The sequence below is a fragment of the Coptis chinensis genome, chromosome 3, assembly GCF_015680905.1.
Source record: "Coptis chinensis isolate HL-2020 chromosome 3, ASM1568090v1, whole genome shotgun sequence".
Taxonomy (NCBI): Eukaryota; Viridiplantae; Streptophyta; class Magnoliopsida; order Ranunculales; family Ranunculaceae; genus Coptis; species Coptis chinensis.
In genome coordinates this window covers 93,785,585-93,801,445 of record NC_141458.1, presented here as the reverse complement: position 1 = coordinate 93,801,445, position 15,861 = coordinate 93,785,585, and the positions used below count along the sequence as shown (strand labels likewise).

General features: G+C 34.2%; 2 protein-coding genes across 3 annotated transcripts; one reads left to right on the top strand and one right to left on the bottom strand.

The window, feature by feature from the left end:
* The first annotated feature begins 1,885 nt into the window (after nt 1-1,885).
* PTAC17 (plastid transcriptionally active 17) lies at nt 1,886-12,050 on the top strand. Its single transcript, XM_086603410.1, has 10 exons — nt 1,886-2,441; nt 2,524-2,589; nt 2,690-2,870; nt 3,884-4,080; nt 4,413-4,463; nt 4,583-4,674; nt 5,068-5,192; nt 11,122-11,207; nt 11,387-11,491; nt 11,784-12,050. Exons 1-10 carry the CDS (start codon nt 2,127-2,129, stop codon nt 11,919-11,921), a joined length of 1,356 nt encoding a protein of 451 aa, XP_086459536.1. The 5' UTR covers nt 1,886-2,126; the 3' UTR covers nt 11,922-12,050.
* LOC147511746 (uncharacterized) lies at nt 11,949-15,234 on the bottom strand. 2 transcript variants are annotated; one of them, XR_015219493.1, is made up of 4 exons: nt 13,924-14,911; nt 13,650-13,783; nt 12,607-12,775; nt 12,400-12,538 (listed from the first exon to the last, which is right to left on the bottom strand). XR_015219493.1 is itself a non-coding variant. In XM_086603411.1 (3 exons), exons 1-3 carry the CDS (start codon nt 14,883-14,885, stop codon nt 12,699-12,701), a joined length of 1,173 nt encoding a protein of 390 aa, XP_086459537.1. In that variant the 5' UTR covers nt 14,886-15,234; the 3' UTR covers nt 11,949-12,698. The 2 variants fall into 2 exon arrangements, 1 of the variants encoding a protein (XP_086459537.1); XM_086603411.1 differs by having other exon boundaries at nt 11,949-12,775; nt 13,924-15,234.
* Nucleotides 15,235-15,861: the final 627 nt, after the last annotated feature.

Sequence of the window (15,861 nt, the reverse complement as noted above, 5' to 3'; positions counted from 1 at the left end):
AGTGTTTTGGCACTGAATCTAAAATTTCTAGTATTTGGATGAGTAATGATAATTTGATACTTTCATGTATTTGAATTTTCTTTCATTTGTATTATTATTATTTTTATTTTATGTGTCTATTTTTTTTTCCACTTTTATAGAAAATCAAACTCCTTATATATTATATTATTTATCATCGGTTTTTACCGTTTTTTTTTACGTATTATACGTTTTAAACCCGTTTTACCGTTTGAAACCCGTTTTTTATGCCCCACGTTTTTTTACGCTTTTTTTTCTCTTTTTTTCCCGAGACGTTCCGTTTAAAACACGAACTAAGTATACCGTTTTAAACCCGTACCGTACTTGGTGACAATGTTGGAAATTGAGTTTTCCCAGTCATTGGAATTAGCCCTTATGGGGTTCAACCGTTCAATGCAGTCAAATCTCAAAAGTACGCATATTATTTGGTTTTGGGTTCCACTACGACCTACTCCATGGTTTGGAATTCCTAGGATTTTAAGCAGAGAAAACTAGTTTACAGTTTTACACCAATTACATTTACAATTTGACGCATTGATACCTATTTTTTAAAAGTGGCTTAGGCATTCTCTTATCTGATCTCTTCAATGAAGGCAACATTTGTCTAAGGCATTCTCTTTCGATACTGGTATACTAAACTTATAGGTTGCCTCCATTAGATATTTTAACCTTGGAACATAGAACTCATATCTAACGCCTGATCTATTATCGCCAGATCTACCTACCTTGAAAACGAACTTCTTAAATTATCTTAGATATCAATCTCAATGTAAGTTCAGATTCTAGGAGACAAATGAATTTGATGAAACTACACAAAGGAAATGTATATAAATTAGGAAAATGATAACACTATATTAGAACCTCTCAAGAATCTCCTTACCTCAACAGTTCTCACATTACGCAGTCCCACCATAATATTAGTTGCACAATGACTATCCTCGATATGCTTAGTGGAAGCTTGTAGAAGCATAATTGATGTAGCCTCATCCACAGAAGAAAGAATATACTGCTCTAAATGTGTAGTGTAGAGTGTATCAAGTAAGGAGCAGCTTGAGGTAGAAAATAATTTGCAAGTCAAAACTCTGCTCTTTACCCTCCCAAGATGCAATTGTTGGAGGTTGGGAAGATGAATAACAGAAGGCAACTTGATCTTGATGGGGTTGAAACATAAAGTTTTAAGGCTTCGAGAAGTAAAGAGGCAACATGGAAGACTTAAAGGATCAGTTGTACACTTGAACGTATTTCAAGATAAATCTCTTTGACACTGTTGTAAATAAGCGAAAGAGATCCACTCATTGATATGGGAGAAAACATGTTAAGGCAAGCTTGGAGTTTGAACTTGTTTATTAATTGCCACTGGTGATGAGCTGAGCCAGATTCTTTCCAAGTACATTAATGCTGTTTTAGCAGGCACCAAAGCTAAAGCTGCTTTAATGTGAAAAATTAGGCTGTAGTATGTAGGCGTGCTTTGTTTTGCCTTGTGTTGAGGCCATGAAATCCATGATGCAAATAAGCATAGGCTCATAGCAGTAGCACACACCATGTTATATATATACATTTTTACAACACCCAAACAAAAATAAAATAAAAAATGATTCACATTTGCTCTAATTCCTCAGTTGAAAAATCTGGAGGTTGTGGAACTTGTTGATGAGGAAGACCCTTGATTTCAACAAATAATTTATTTCCATCTTCCCCTTTCTTATCATCTCCTTTCCCTTCTCTACCCTCAACTCCCTCTGCAGTAGTAGTGGTAGTGTCAGTTCTCTTGCCCTGACCACCAACATGACCCTCTTTCATAATCTCAACCATCTCCTCTATGCTACTTTCTATTTCTTTTTTCTTCTCCATTTTATCTTCTTTTGATAACAGACACATATAATAAATTAATAGTACCATTTTCATAGCCTCTTATCTGGGGACGATATACCAAATTATCGGCATCGAGATTTTGAACTATACTGAAATGAAATGAAAAAAAAGAAAAACAGGATAAGGAGAGCTTCTAGAAACAAAAAAACAATCAATCAATCTAAAACCCTACCTAAACCTCTTAAAAAAAAGGAGTCACGTACTATTTTTCAGTCTCATTATCAACAAAAGATAAAATGGCTACAATAAGTATGGACATAGTAGGAATCTTGAAGTCAACATCATTTCCATTAAGGCTTTCCAGCTCAACTACTACTACTACTACTAGTTTCCCACTGTTATGGAGAAGAAGTAGTAGTACTAGTATTCGTTCATTTCGTTCTTCAGTTGTTCGAACACCTTTATTGCAAGTGACTAATAAGACAAGTATTCGGAGTTTTACAGTTTCGGCTACGACAACAGAGAGTGGGAGTTCAGATGCATTGACTAAAATACCACCTGATCATCGTATTCCTGCTACTATTATTACTGGCTTCTTAGGCTCTGGCAAGGTAATACTATTCTTCTTTGCTTTTCTTTTAATTTCAATATCATTATATATGTTTGGAGTTTATTGTTGGAATATTTGGGCAGACTACTTTACTTAACCATATATTGACTGCTGATCATGGGAAGCGGATTGCGGTTATTGAAAATGAGGTACGGGTTTTTAACATTGAGAATCTGCCATGGAGGGGTTTTTTTTCTTCTCATGACTGAACAAATTTGCCCATATACTTTTGATTGGATGAAATTGCAGTTTGGTGAAGTGGACATTGATGGTTCCTTGGTTGCTTCTAAGACTACTGGGGCTGAGGACATAGTTATGCTCAATAATGGTTGTCTCTGCTGCACTGTCAGGGGCGATCTTGTTCGAATGATAGCTGAGTTGGTTAACAAGAAGAAAGGAAAGTTTGATCATATTGTAATAGAGACTACAGGTTGGTTATTTGTTCCTTAATTAAGTAATTATATATTTACAGATGTTAATGCTGTATTTTGGATCGTGTTTCAAGTTTGTATTTAAAAAAATGTGGTACTGTTATATGTTTTACTTTTCAGACATTTGCTATGAATTGATGATACTATTCTGGAGTGCAACAAATGTGTAACTGTTTTTTTCCCTCTTAATTTGGGTTTCTTTATGTTCTTTGTTTTTTTGATTTCATGTAAAGCTAGTAAGCTACATTTGTTTTCAAAACTATGTTACATAGTATATGTTGTGCCAAATGCTTACTTTAAAAGTTGCAACCTTATTTCAATCTTACACGTACCAGAGAAGTGGGGAATAAATGTATTAGGAACTAGTCTCCTAATTAGACTTGAGTCCAAATGATATCCTGAGTAAGTCAGGAGGACTTCCCTTGAAGACCCTGAAAGTTCTCGTTGTTATGATTTGTGGTTCACAGCATCTGAGGTCGTATTGAGAGTCTGTCTCTTTATTTGAGGCTTCTTACATTTCAAGGTGTATCTATATCAGTAAAGAGCATGAAAGGTTATGTGTAGCGTTGTAAGTTTACAGATCACTATAAATGCACCAACTCATGTATTCTGATGGTGCAAGCTTGAGTCTTTGTGTGCCTAAGTTATATTGCTGGCTCATTCTGCAGTCAACTTTTAAATCCTGCTGGTTTCATACTCATGGATGCAATTATGGCCTCTCTTTTATCAAAGTTGAGATATTAATTCTATGACTCAATGATCTTTCACAAGTGACCCCCTTCCCCTCTCCTCTCCTTGACCACACCACAAACATACAAATGCAAGCACTTCTTTATGTTCATTTGATTTATTCCTAAAACCTCTATCCTTGCACACAAAGAATAAAAGCTTACATGCTTTAGTTCATATCCATTTTTAATATAACACTTCCATCAATCTGAGGCATATGCTGAGTTGTTGGAATCTAGTAAATATGCATTTTACGTTGTACGTCTCTATTTCAACTTCTCAGGCTTGGCAAATCCAGCTCCAATCATCCAAACATTTTATGCCGAGGATCAAGTTTTCAATGATGTCAAGCTTGATGGTGTTATCACTTTAGTTGATGCAAAACATGCTACTCTTCATCTGGATGAAGTAAAGCCCAAGGGAGTAGTGAATGAAGCAGTTGAGCAGATTGCTTATGCAGATCGCATTATAGTTAACAAGGTATAGTATATTCTTATTTATTACTGGGTAAGTGGTCCCATACTCCCATTACCATTTCTTGTTTGCGACTTTGTGACCACCGTGGGCATCGAACTTCGATATGGTCTGTATAAATCGTATGTCCCTATGTGCTGCCAAACCCACTAATACCTTATGGCACTGTTGATTTCAGTCAGGGTTGTGTCAATTTACTGATTTTATGCTATTTAATTTCTTATGTCTAGATTATAGTTAAGGTCTTGGTTAGGAACTTCGTGAATCTTATTTCCTGAAGGTTAAAATCTTTCACTCTGCGTTAACTCTGATAAACTTTCTCTTCTGTTTTGGCCTAGACTGATCTTGTTGGTGAGCGTGAAATCGATTCCTTAGTTCAGAGGATAAAGGTTAGAAAGTGAGCTTATTTTAAGTGCTTGGTTTTTTTGAGTTAAAATGTTTCCTAATTTTACCGATAAATTATTCCTAATTCTGACTAATTGCTACATGAAACTGTCACTTGATACAGAGCATAAATCAGATGGCGAGTCTTAAGAGGGCAATGTTTGGCAATGTCGATCTGGATTATGTTCTTGGTATTGGAGGCTTTGACTTAGAAAGGTTATGTTTTTTTCCTTGTAACTGCTGCTGGGAATTCAGTGGTTCTATATACAAAATGGAAAAATAACAATAGTAATAGTATTTGAGCTTCATATATTAATCTGTATTGTGCAAGCGGACACTTGTTCTTCTCCCTGCTCATTCAACTGGTCACCTTTTTCTTTTTCTTGCTGTGATACTGGTTCTTTGTTTCCCAAAATGACCACATAACAATCTATATATGGTGCCACTTTCTTTTTCTTGTTAAGAACCTTGAACGACTAAGTTATTCCATCATTTATTTTATTCCCTGTAGCTTCTCCATTCCAGACCATTTACTTTTTAATTTCAGTATGTTATTATATCTTTTGTGTTTTTAGTGTTTACTGATTACATCCTTTGGGAATTTGACAGGATTGAGAGTGTTGTCACTGATGAAAGTTCAAAAGAGGACCATGGCAGTCATGATCATAATCACAATCACGAGCACGATCATGACCATGACCATCATGAAGGACATGGACATGGACATGAACATGGTAGGTTGCTTTTTCCTTATGATGTTTACTAGAAAAGTGAGCTGCTTTCCTTTCATCACGAGTATAGATGATAAGTAGATAATATTTACATGATTAAAGGCTTGAGGGTCTTTTGGTTTCTTTTTGTTGGAAAAGAAAACATTTCTTACTCCTTTGTGACTGAAAACAGATATGATCCCTTAGATGGATTTTTAAAATGGAAAAGTTTTTTATAAGAAGGAAACTGCACAGTTAAACCTAAATGCCAAAAGTGGCGTGTATTCACAAACTGCAAGTTGTACAGACGCTATACTTTGAGTTTATGCGAAAAGTTTGCAACTAGTGACCATTAGGCGTGGCATAGGTAATACATGAGCAGTGTTGTCATATTCCAGATTTGGGGCTGTAACCATTAGGTATTACCTCAAGCTGGAACTTTTAATTCTCATAAGTTTCAGATATGTTGGAACTTGTAATGTTAGGTAGTCTACAATAGATAGTTGTTAGTATCGTAATGCCAAAGGCAAAAGGAAGATGTATTGTAGTAACGTATCAAATTGATGTGTATTGTCGATACATAGTAATTCATCGATGATACAGCCTGTAATGAGTTGGTAGACGTGAAAGACAATGGGACCATATTTTTTTTTATATTTAAAATTTTAAAAGACATGCCTTCTAGATCTCTGTTAGATCCTTCATTTTTAAACAGTGCTGCCCAAACAGGAGTCTTGGATAGATTCTTTTGAGATCTGTGGAAGGATTCTGGAAACAAAGAAATCCTTGTATTATTTTTCCCCAAATCTTGGTATTTGAGTTCATGTTTTCCCCCTTCTCTTTTTCTTTTTCATTGTTTTCTTTTTCTTTTTGCCTTCTAATCATAGATGCATACAACCTCATCGATAAATAAATAAAGATGCATACAACCATTGGAAGATTTAAAGAAGTTTTTATAGAAAGTGCAATTGGAGTTCAATAAAACCTTTGGGTGATGATACCAGAGGTCTGGGGCTCGAATCCAGCCAGCATCAAAGAGTTACTGATCTCATTTAAAACAGGCTTACAAACAAACAAACAAACAAAAAAAAAAAAAAAAAAAAAAATAGAGAGCTCATCGATAAATAAATAAAGATGCATACAACCATTGGAAGATTTAAAGAAGTTTTTATAGAAAGTGCGATTGGAGTTCAATAGAGAGGCTTTTGTTGAGTAACTAATGAGAGATGGAAAGTACAGTGGAGTTTGATAAAAGGATCTAGATGCCTAGAGGCTAACAGGGTGGTACTTGAATGGCAAATACATGTATGCCATCTTTGTGTAGGGGATTGATAAGATAGGTGGACTCTGCAAAACAACTCTATTAGACTCCACTAAAGTGAACCCGCCGCACTGCCAGTGTATAGTCTTTATATATATATATTATAGCTCTACCCTATTCAATTGAGAAAGCGTTTCTAGAGTGTCCACGTGTCATGGCTAATTAAGAAAAAGTAGGAGATAAAATAGAAAATAAATATTTATCTTTATCTTTAGATATATATTATAGTTATACCGAGACTCCAATTTTTCCTAAACTCTATTACTAAATATAAAAAAGTATGATATAAATAAAGAAACAATCCCATTTAGAGTTTCACAGACTCTTCAACTTTTCCTAAACTAATTACGAAAAAACAATCCCATCTAAAGTTTTACAAAATCTCCAACTTTTCCTAAACAATATAGCTAATTACGAAAAAAAAATAGGAGAGAAAAAATTAAATTGCTAAAAACAATAATTTCCACCGAAAATGATTTTCCTAAAATCCTTTCGATTTTATGCGCCATGTGATTTAGACATTTATTCAGTTAAAGATTCAAAAAATCACAATTACGACATATTTCAATTCCTTAGATATATATTATAATTATACCCTCACCAATCTATTTTTTTGAACACTCGCAGGCACTCCAGTTTTTTCTAAACTCTATTATTTCTTATAAAAAAGTATAATATAAATAAGAAAACAATCGCATCTAAAGTTTTAGAGAGTCTCTAGCTTTTCATAAACACTATAACTAATTACAAAAAAATAATCTCATCTAGAGTTTCAGAGTCTCCAATTTTTCCTAAATAATATAGCTAATTACGGGGAAAAAAAATATGAGACAAAAACTAAATACTTAAAAACAATAGTTTCCACGAAAGCGATTTTCCTAAACCCCTTTCGATTTGATCGCCATCCATAATGGGATTTAAACATTTATTCATAGTTAAGGATTCGAAAAATCACAAATTCGCCACAATAATTTGACATATTCTAATTAAATTTATAAATTTATAAATTTTCAACACTAGAGGAATAACGAGATTAATTAAAGTGGATGTTGGGCTTAAATAAATTATATACCAAACCAAAACAAATTACATGTGAAAAATTAAATTATACGTAAAAAATAACATCACAAAATATATAATAGAAAATGAAGAAAAAAAAAAAAATAATGGCAAAGCAATAATGACAAATATTTTAAAACATATATAATATTGAATGAAACTAATGTCAAAAGAACAATTAATGGGAAATCGAAAATTGGATGCAAATGCATCGAACTAACCTCAAATAATATTTAACGGAAATCGAATCGGATGCAAAATGCAAGCATTAAACTAATCTTAAAAGTAATTAATAGAAAATCGAATATGGATACAACTTCATTAAACTAACCTCAAAGAATAATTAACGGAAATCAAAACTTGAATGCAAATACATTAAACTAATATAAAAAAAAAATAATTGTCAGGAAATTGGAAACTGGATGCAAATGCATTGAACTAACCCTCAAAGATTAAATTAATGGAAAATCGAAAACTGGATGCAACTACATTGAACTAATCTCAAAGAAAAATTAATTATAAATTGAAAACATGATGATGCAAAATGTGGAACTAATCTAAAAAAATAATTAACCGAATCGGGAAACAGGATGCAATCCGCACTAAACTAATCTTAAAAATAAACGGGATGCAAATGCATTTAAGAAATAATTAACGGAAATTGGAAACTGGATGCAAATTCATTGAATTAACCTCAAACAATAATTAACGGAAAATCGGAAACTAGATGCAAATCAACCTTATCAAATAATAAATAAGAAATGAAATCAGATGCAAATGCATTAAACTAATCTCACCGAATAATTAATGGGAAATCGAAACTGGGATGCAAATCATTGAAGTGGCCTCTCGTTAACAATTAAGGGAATTGAAAATGGATACAAATGTATGAACTTCGCAAATAATAATTAATGAGAAATGAAACTAGATGCAATTGAACTAACCTAAAAAATGGGAATCGGAAATTGATTCAACCGCATTGAACTAACCTCAAAATATAAATTTAGAAAATCGAAACTAGATGCAAATGCATTGAAGTAATCTCAAAACATAGTTGAATTATATGTTGTGAGAATGTCTCGATAAGTATAGTTTTGCATTTAAAATTGTGTTTATCTTATCTCTTGTATGATTGGTAACTCCTTGCTATTAAAGTAGCTTCAATATATATGGCTTTATTAGGCAATCTCACAAAACTTCAATCAAATTTCTATTATTAAACAACAAAATGAAATTGAAGGGTTTTATCAAATGTGAGTTCTTTTTAAATGGAAAGTGAGGTTTTACATTATAAGAAATTTGGATGAGTGATCAATATAATATTAATATATAATAGTTATGCATATTTAATATAACAATACCCATTCGTAGATAATCTTTGCAGATTCCACATAATGAGTCATGCATAATTTAAATAATAATTAATGGGAAATCGGAACCTGGATAATCTTTGATGATCCAACATAGTAAATCAAATATAATTTATTTTTATGTCATGTTTGCAAGGAGGATGGATCGATAGAAGTTGGTATTACACACCATAATGGATAATTAAAAAGAAATCAAAAACGGATTCAAATACATAACTAAGCTCAAAGTGTAATTAACGGGAAATCGAAAACTTTATGCAAATACAATAAACTAAACTAAACTCAAAAAGTAATTAACTAGGAATTTGGATGCAATTGCATTAAACTAAATTGAGAGAATAACTAACTAAAAATTAGAAATTGGATGCAAATCCTTGAAAAATATTTAATGGGAAATCGTAAATGGTATGCAAATACATCAAACAAACCTCAAATAATAATTAATGGGAAACCGTAAACCGGATGCAAATGCGTTGAACTAAACTCAAAAAATAATTAAAAGAAAATAAAAATCGAATACAAATCAGATTGAACTAACCTCGAGAGAAAATAATTGGTGGGAAATCGAAACTAAATGCAAATATGCATTGAAATAACCTCAAAGAATAGTTAATGGAAATCGAGGAAAACCGGATGTAATTGTATCGAACTAACCTCATTTCAATGCATAAATAATAAATTGGATACAAATCGCATTGAACTAACCTCAAGAAATAATTGAAACTGGATGCAAATTCATTGAACTAACCTCAAACAATAATTAATCGGAAATCGAGAACTAGATGCAAAATGCAATCTTACCAAATAATAAACGAAATTGGAAACTTGATGCAAATGCATTAAACTAATCTCGAATAATTAATTCTGGATGCAAATGCATTAAATGACCTCAAAGAACAATTAACATGAAATTGAAAATTGGATACAAATGTATGAACTGCAGAAATAATAATTGGAAATTGGTTTTGGATATTTGCATTGAACTAACCTCAAAAATAAAAATAACGGGAATAGGAAATGGATGCAATTGCATTCAACTAACCTCAAAAATATAAATAACGGAAAATTAGAAACCTGGATCTCCGGATGTATTGAACTAATCTCAAAAAGTAATTAACGGGAGATTGGAACTTGGATGCAAATGCATTGAACTAATCTCAAAGACTAATTAATGAAACATCAAAAAACTGGATGCAACTATATTGAATTAACCTTAATGAATAACTAACGGAAATTATAAAATGGATGCAATTGTGACCGAACTAATCTCAAATAATAATTAACGGAAATCGAAACTTAATGCAACTACATTGAACTAACCTCAAAGAATAATTAATAAGAAATTGGGAATGTAATGTACTACATTGAACTAACCTCAAATAATAATTAATGAAACTTGATGCAAATGCATTGAACTAATAACCCTAAAACATGTTTGTATTATATGTAGGGGGAATAAATGTCTCGACAAATATAGTTTTGCATTTTAAGTAATGTTTATCATAATTGTTTTATTATGATTAAGAATGTCATGCTATTCAAGTAGCTTCAATATTATCTTCGTCACATTAGGCATTCTCACAAAACTTCAATCAAACTTCTATTATTAAACCTAACAACAAAAAGAAGTTGATGTTTACTTTTTATAGAGAGTGGTGCAAGAAATTTGAATGACTGATTAATATAATTTTCATATCTCATAGCTATGCATAGTTGCTAATATTTTTTACAATAATTTAATATAACGGCACCCGTTCGTAGGACGGGTTCGAAAGCTAGTTTAGATGATATCTCTACCATGACATTGTGTTAACACAATTACTGGTCTCATTTAAAACAGGCTTGCCAATCAAAAAGAAAAAAAATAAAAAAAATCAGAGAATGTGGACCATTAGATAAATGCTAAACTTTAAGAAAACGATCGGCAAAGTTAGGTTGGGCTGGTTTCCATGGTGATTGCTTCTGCCAAAAATAACCCCTCAATTTTTTTAGGGAGATATAGAGATAGTATGTTTGTAATTCTGTATGTATATAAATATAGGTGATTCTATTCCAACCAAACACTGCTTGTTCTATCTACTGATAGTATATTTATTGGATAGGCTGTAATCTCTATTTGAGATTCTCAATAGATACCTAGTTTTCCTTCAGGCATTCATTTGACAAGGATATTGACGTGCTTCAACATTTTTTTTTCTTGCAGAACACCACCATACTCATGATCATACTCATGACCCTGGTGTTACTTCGGTCAGTGTAGTTTGTGAAGGGAGCCTTGATCTGGAAAAGGTTAGTATCAAAATACTTACATAAACTGTATTTCTTTGTTATATTGAAGATTCTTGTTATGATCCTAAGCTTAGATTGTGGTTGATTGCTGTATAACAATGGTTATTTGGTTTCTCTTTTTTAAGATGTGGAATTTACTACTTTTAAGTCTCCTCTAACTCTTGTGAGATCTCTTGCAGGCCAATATGTGGTTGGGTACGTTATTGATGGAACGTAGTGATGACATATATCGCATGAAAGGTCTCTTATCTGTCCAGGGTATGAGCGAAAGATTTGTTTTTCAGGTTGGTCCTTGCAAGTTGCCACTTTATTACTTGTGTCATTTACAATTGACACAAGTAATTTTCCTTTTTGTGTGTCTCTTATCTTCCTTTTTGGCAGTTGATTTGCGTGATACTTCAAAATAAAATAACATTAGATTTTGTAAACCAAGTCTGTTTTTCACATTTTTTTTTATTTAATCAAGTCTACACTTGTATGAAGCTATTGCTTGTGCCACCATCTTCATGATGTTAGCAAGATTAAGGAATTTGACATCGATTTATGTTAATTCCATGTGGTTTGTTGATGGAACAGGGAGTTCATGATATTTTCCAAGGATCCCCTGATCGACCGTGGGGTCCAGATGAGTCGAGAATAAACAAAATTGTGTTCATAGGAAAGAATTTGGATGCCGAGGCCTTGGAGAAGGGGTTCAAATCTTGCTTACTGTGACTGCACAGCCCAGGCAGATATTTGGAATGTACTACACCGTGGAACCATGTATTAAAGCAAAATGCATGCAAATGAAATTTGTAGACGGTTTACACCTATTGAAATAACTAAATTAAGATTACAGGATTACTATGACGTTTTTATTTTAGCAATGCCTGTAGCAATTTGCATGTCCTCTGAAAAGTTTCTGCCCCTCTGGGGTGCCATCTAGATGTTGTGGTTGGCTTTTCTGGAATCTTAATTTCTTAAACTAAAGTACTAAACACAGCCTTGGTGTTTTCAGGCTTCACTCCTTTCTTCAGCTAGAGGTTCAGTATGGGCTCAACTTTTTAGTGATGGACTGAAGGTTGGCTCGGTTCAGTGCGAGCTCAAGCACTAGTCAGACCATACTATGACAACTTTTCTTGTTTCCCGCATCACTTTTTCGTCCGACTAGTGCTGAACAGTATTCACATTTCACAAAGCATTGGAACTCTTCAACGGCAATATCCCAATTTTTTCATTCAAAATCTGCCGAAATAGAAAATGATAGCTTTCGACCTTATTTTATCCCCCTATTTTTGCTATTGAACCATAAATCACCATTTCTTTTGTATCGGGCCTCAGTTGAAAATTTCCTGAAATCGAATATTATATATATATAAAAAGTTGGCCAACAATAACCAAAAGAAACAAAGACGCTCACCACTACAATCCTAATCAAATTTGAGGCTATTTTCCTTTTGGCTCTTTTGTAGACTGCTGTCTCTTCAGCGTTCTTATAGTTGCGCTCCATCTTCATGAACTTGTCATATGCATATTTTCGAATTTTTCTTCCATTGTTTTGAGAGATTCTTCCTTCACTCTCAACTTTACTGCAATACAAGATTTTTCATGAATTAGGGTGTTGCATCTGGATACCAATGCGTTGTAATAACCTATCTGTAAAGGTGTGATATGGTTTTCCCTTACAAACAGTCTTTAGGGGACTGGAAATAGATAATTGGATGAGACCGAGTTCGACTTGAGAGCTTAAGCGCCACGATCTTTACCGGGTTCTAAGGGGAGAGTAGAAGGTCCTTGAGTTCATAGGAGAGGTATTTATAGAGATTGGCGTGTATCCTTTCTCCACGTGTAAAGGGTGTCCCAAACGTGAGGTGGAGATCGGGATTGTTTCATAGGTCTCGCCAGAATGATTCTTCCCGTGATCGATGGTCGACCGGTCAAGATATGTACAAATACTCTTTAGTCATGATTGCTTATGGATAGGGGACAAGTCACTTCCTAATGTAGTTGATGATAATGCGAGAGTGGCTCATAGATGCATCTATAGGTCGATGTTATTTCCACCATGTTAGGCGCGTGTTGGATAGAGAATATCACTCCCCTACACTATGTACAAGTACTCTTTAGTCATGATTGCTTATGGATAGGGGATCTGTGTCACTTCCTAATGTAGTTCGCATGATATTGCGACCGTATGTACCTGGCTCATGGATGCGACCTGTATCCATAGGTCGATGTGTTATTTCCACCATGTTAGGCGCGTGCTGGATAGAGAATATCACTCCCCTACACTATCCCAACGCCCTTAACCATAAAACCCGCTCCTCAGGTGATTCTTACTTGAATTGCTAACCTTTTTATTTATCTGGATATGTACACAAAGAACAAGGAAGAATTGCTATGCTTATATATATATATATATATATATATGGTGTTTTAAGGACTCAGAATGTCAAAGAGTACCATAAAATGATGAAGACAGTCTATCTGAGTTGAACTGGATCCCCTCAGGTTGCGACTTCCGGTGACGTGCATAAAGAGAGAGACGCCTGCGACAGCTACGCTTGTTCTCATCAAACTCCATCATATCATGAAACCTTCAACATAATCAATCAAGCGGCTTTTATCAATATAAGATTCAAAACAAACTTGTTTCGTGCGAACTACAACTTACAGGCAGCGAAACATCAAAAACAATTTTGAGTATACTACAAAATCAGGCTTCCTAGAAGCTTACCTGCTACACTGCTGACAAAATCTGCTCTCAAGTCCAGCTACAACTACCCTTGGACATTTTGAATGGCTCTCGCAGACTCTATGCCTGCGATAGTAATCTCTAGATGAGCTGAGGTCAATGTTGCAACCTTCAACTTGGCAGCGACGCGTTTGTGTGCTATCATAAGAAGCTCTGGATCTCTTGGTTGCACTAGTAGATGATGTAGGAGTCGGAGCAAAAGACGATGGTTTAACTACACTCCCAGCACATACGTCTTCGAAGTTAGTCCGTTTACCAAGCTTCAAACCAATGTTCACCAGAGATAACCGAAGCCCCAATGTCGTTGGAGAAGTTCCACTATCTTCCACACCAGACGCCAAAATTGAGCTTTTCGAACACCTCTTCTCAAGAGTTAACCATAATTGCCTTGAGGTAGGTATCCCAACAACATAAGGTAGTAAATCCCCAGATAAAGTGCCATTGATCCATATCAATAGCATTTGATCACGTTTCATCCATGATGTATAAGCAGGATTAACAACACTTGTACCATTATCAGCGGTAGTGAATTTAGGAGGACAAGGATCTGTACCTTCAATTAAGCCATGAAGATCATAGGTATTGAGGATTGGAATAAAAAAAGACCTCCACATTTGATAATTCTCCCTTGTAAGCTTGATCGGCACCATGTTGGAGATATTCTGAAATGAATAAGAAGTGTTCTGTGGCGGTGTAACCATTGGAAGACTGATTGAGCTGATAACTTGATTCTTAGTACTAAAATCTTGACTCGGTATTGAAAACCTCTGAGTCTGAGCATGAAAACCTTGATTCTGGACATGAAATCCTCCTCCATCCCCTTTAACTCCCCAGTGTGTAGGTTGCACTTGCTTTGGGATCTCACTCATTTTTCCATTAAATATCATTAAGTTATTATCCCACTCCCATTGTAAAGGAGGAGGAGTCTTCATGTTCCACTCCATCACAACAACAACAAAAATTATAATATTCTCCACTAATTACTCGTTCACTTTTCCCTACTTGTAAGATACCTAGATCAACAAGTACCTTAACACCAACTACAAAAAACTAGTCATGACCCAATGCAAATACTAGTACACTCCTTCATTAAAAGAGGCAAAAAATCAAGAAGATCCCTTTGTCCCCTCAACAGTTCGTTTATCAGTCACCACCCACCATCAAATGCAAAAAAGTTAAAACCAAAACCAAACTAAGTGTAGGAGAAGAAAAAAAAAAAAGAATGTCTTTAATCTTCCTCCACGTCGCCACACGGCCCACACCATATATACGCCAAACATGCTAAATAGTCATATTATTTCAGTGAACCCCACATTTTACCCAATTCAGAAAGACTTAATTGTCAGTTGCTCACAAGTCACAACTATTAACTATACCCACATTTGTTCTTACTGAGATTATAATCCCAGATAGGTGTGTAAACCGTAGCTAATCAGTATTTAAATCTTGTAGACTCTCCACTTGTTACAAATTGGTTTTAAGTTAGATGCCTATTTTCAATAGTTATTTCTTCATTTTATGCTAAAAATAAAAATTTACTACTTTTTTAACACCACCTCATTGTTGTTGCCGCGGTAGAAATAATTCTCTTTTTCTTTAGGCCAAGTCTAATAGTTTGGTGTGCCATCCCCCACAATCTATATAATAAAATGCAATGGTGTGGGGCCTGTAGGATCTCCATCCTGTGGTTGTCGTTAATCTTTTAAATGAGTTGTGATATGTACCGATCCAAGTGTTTGGAGGGTTTGACAATTTTGTTAAGTGTAATCAATACCACGAGATCTGTCCAAAAGTCAACAATTCTTGGTAGAACTTTATAAATTGTTAGGTTAGCATAAACCGTTAGCTTTATAGATAATGGGCAATTGGGATGACCTACGCTACCGAGCTTATAAATTGAGTTGTTGTCTTAATAATATT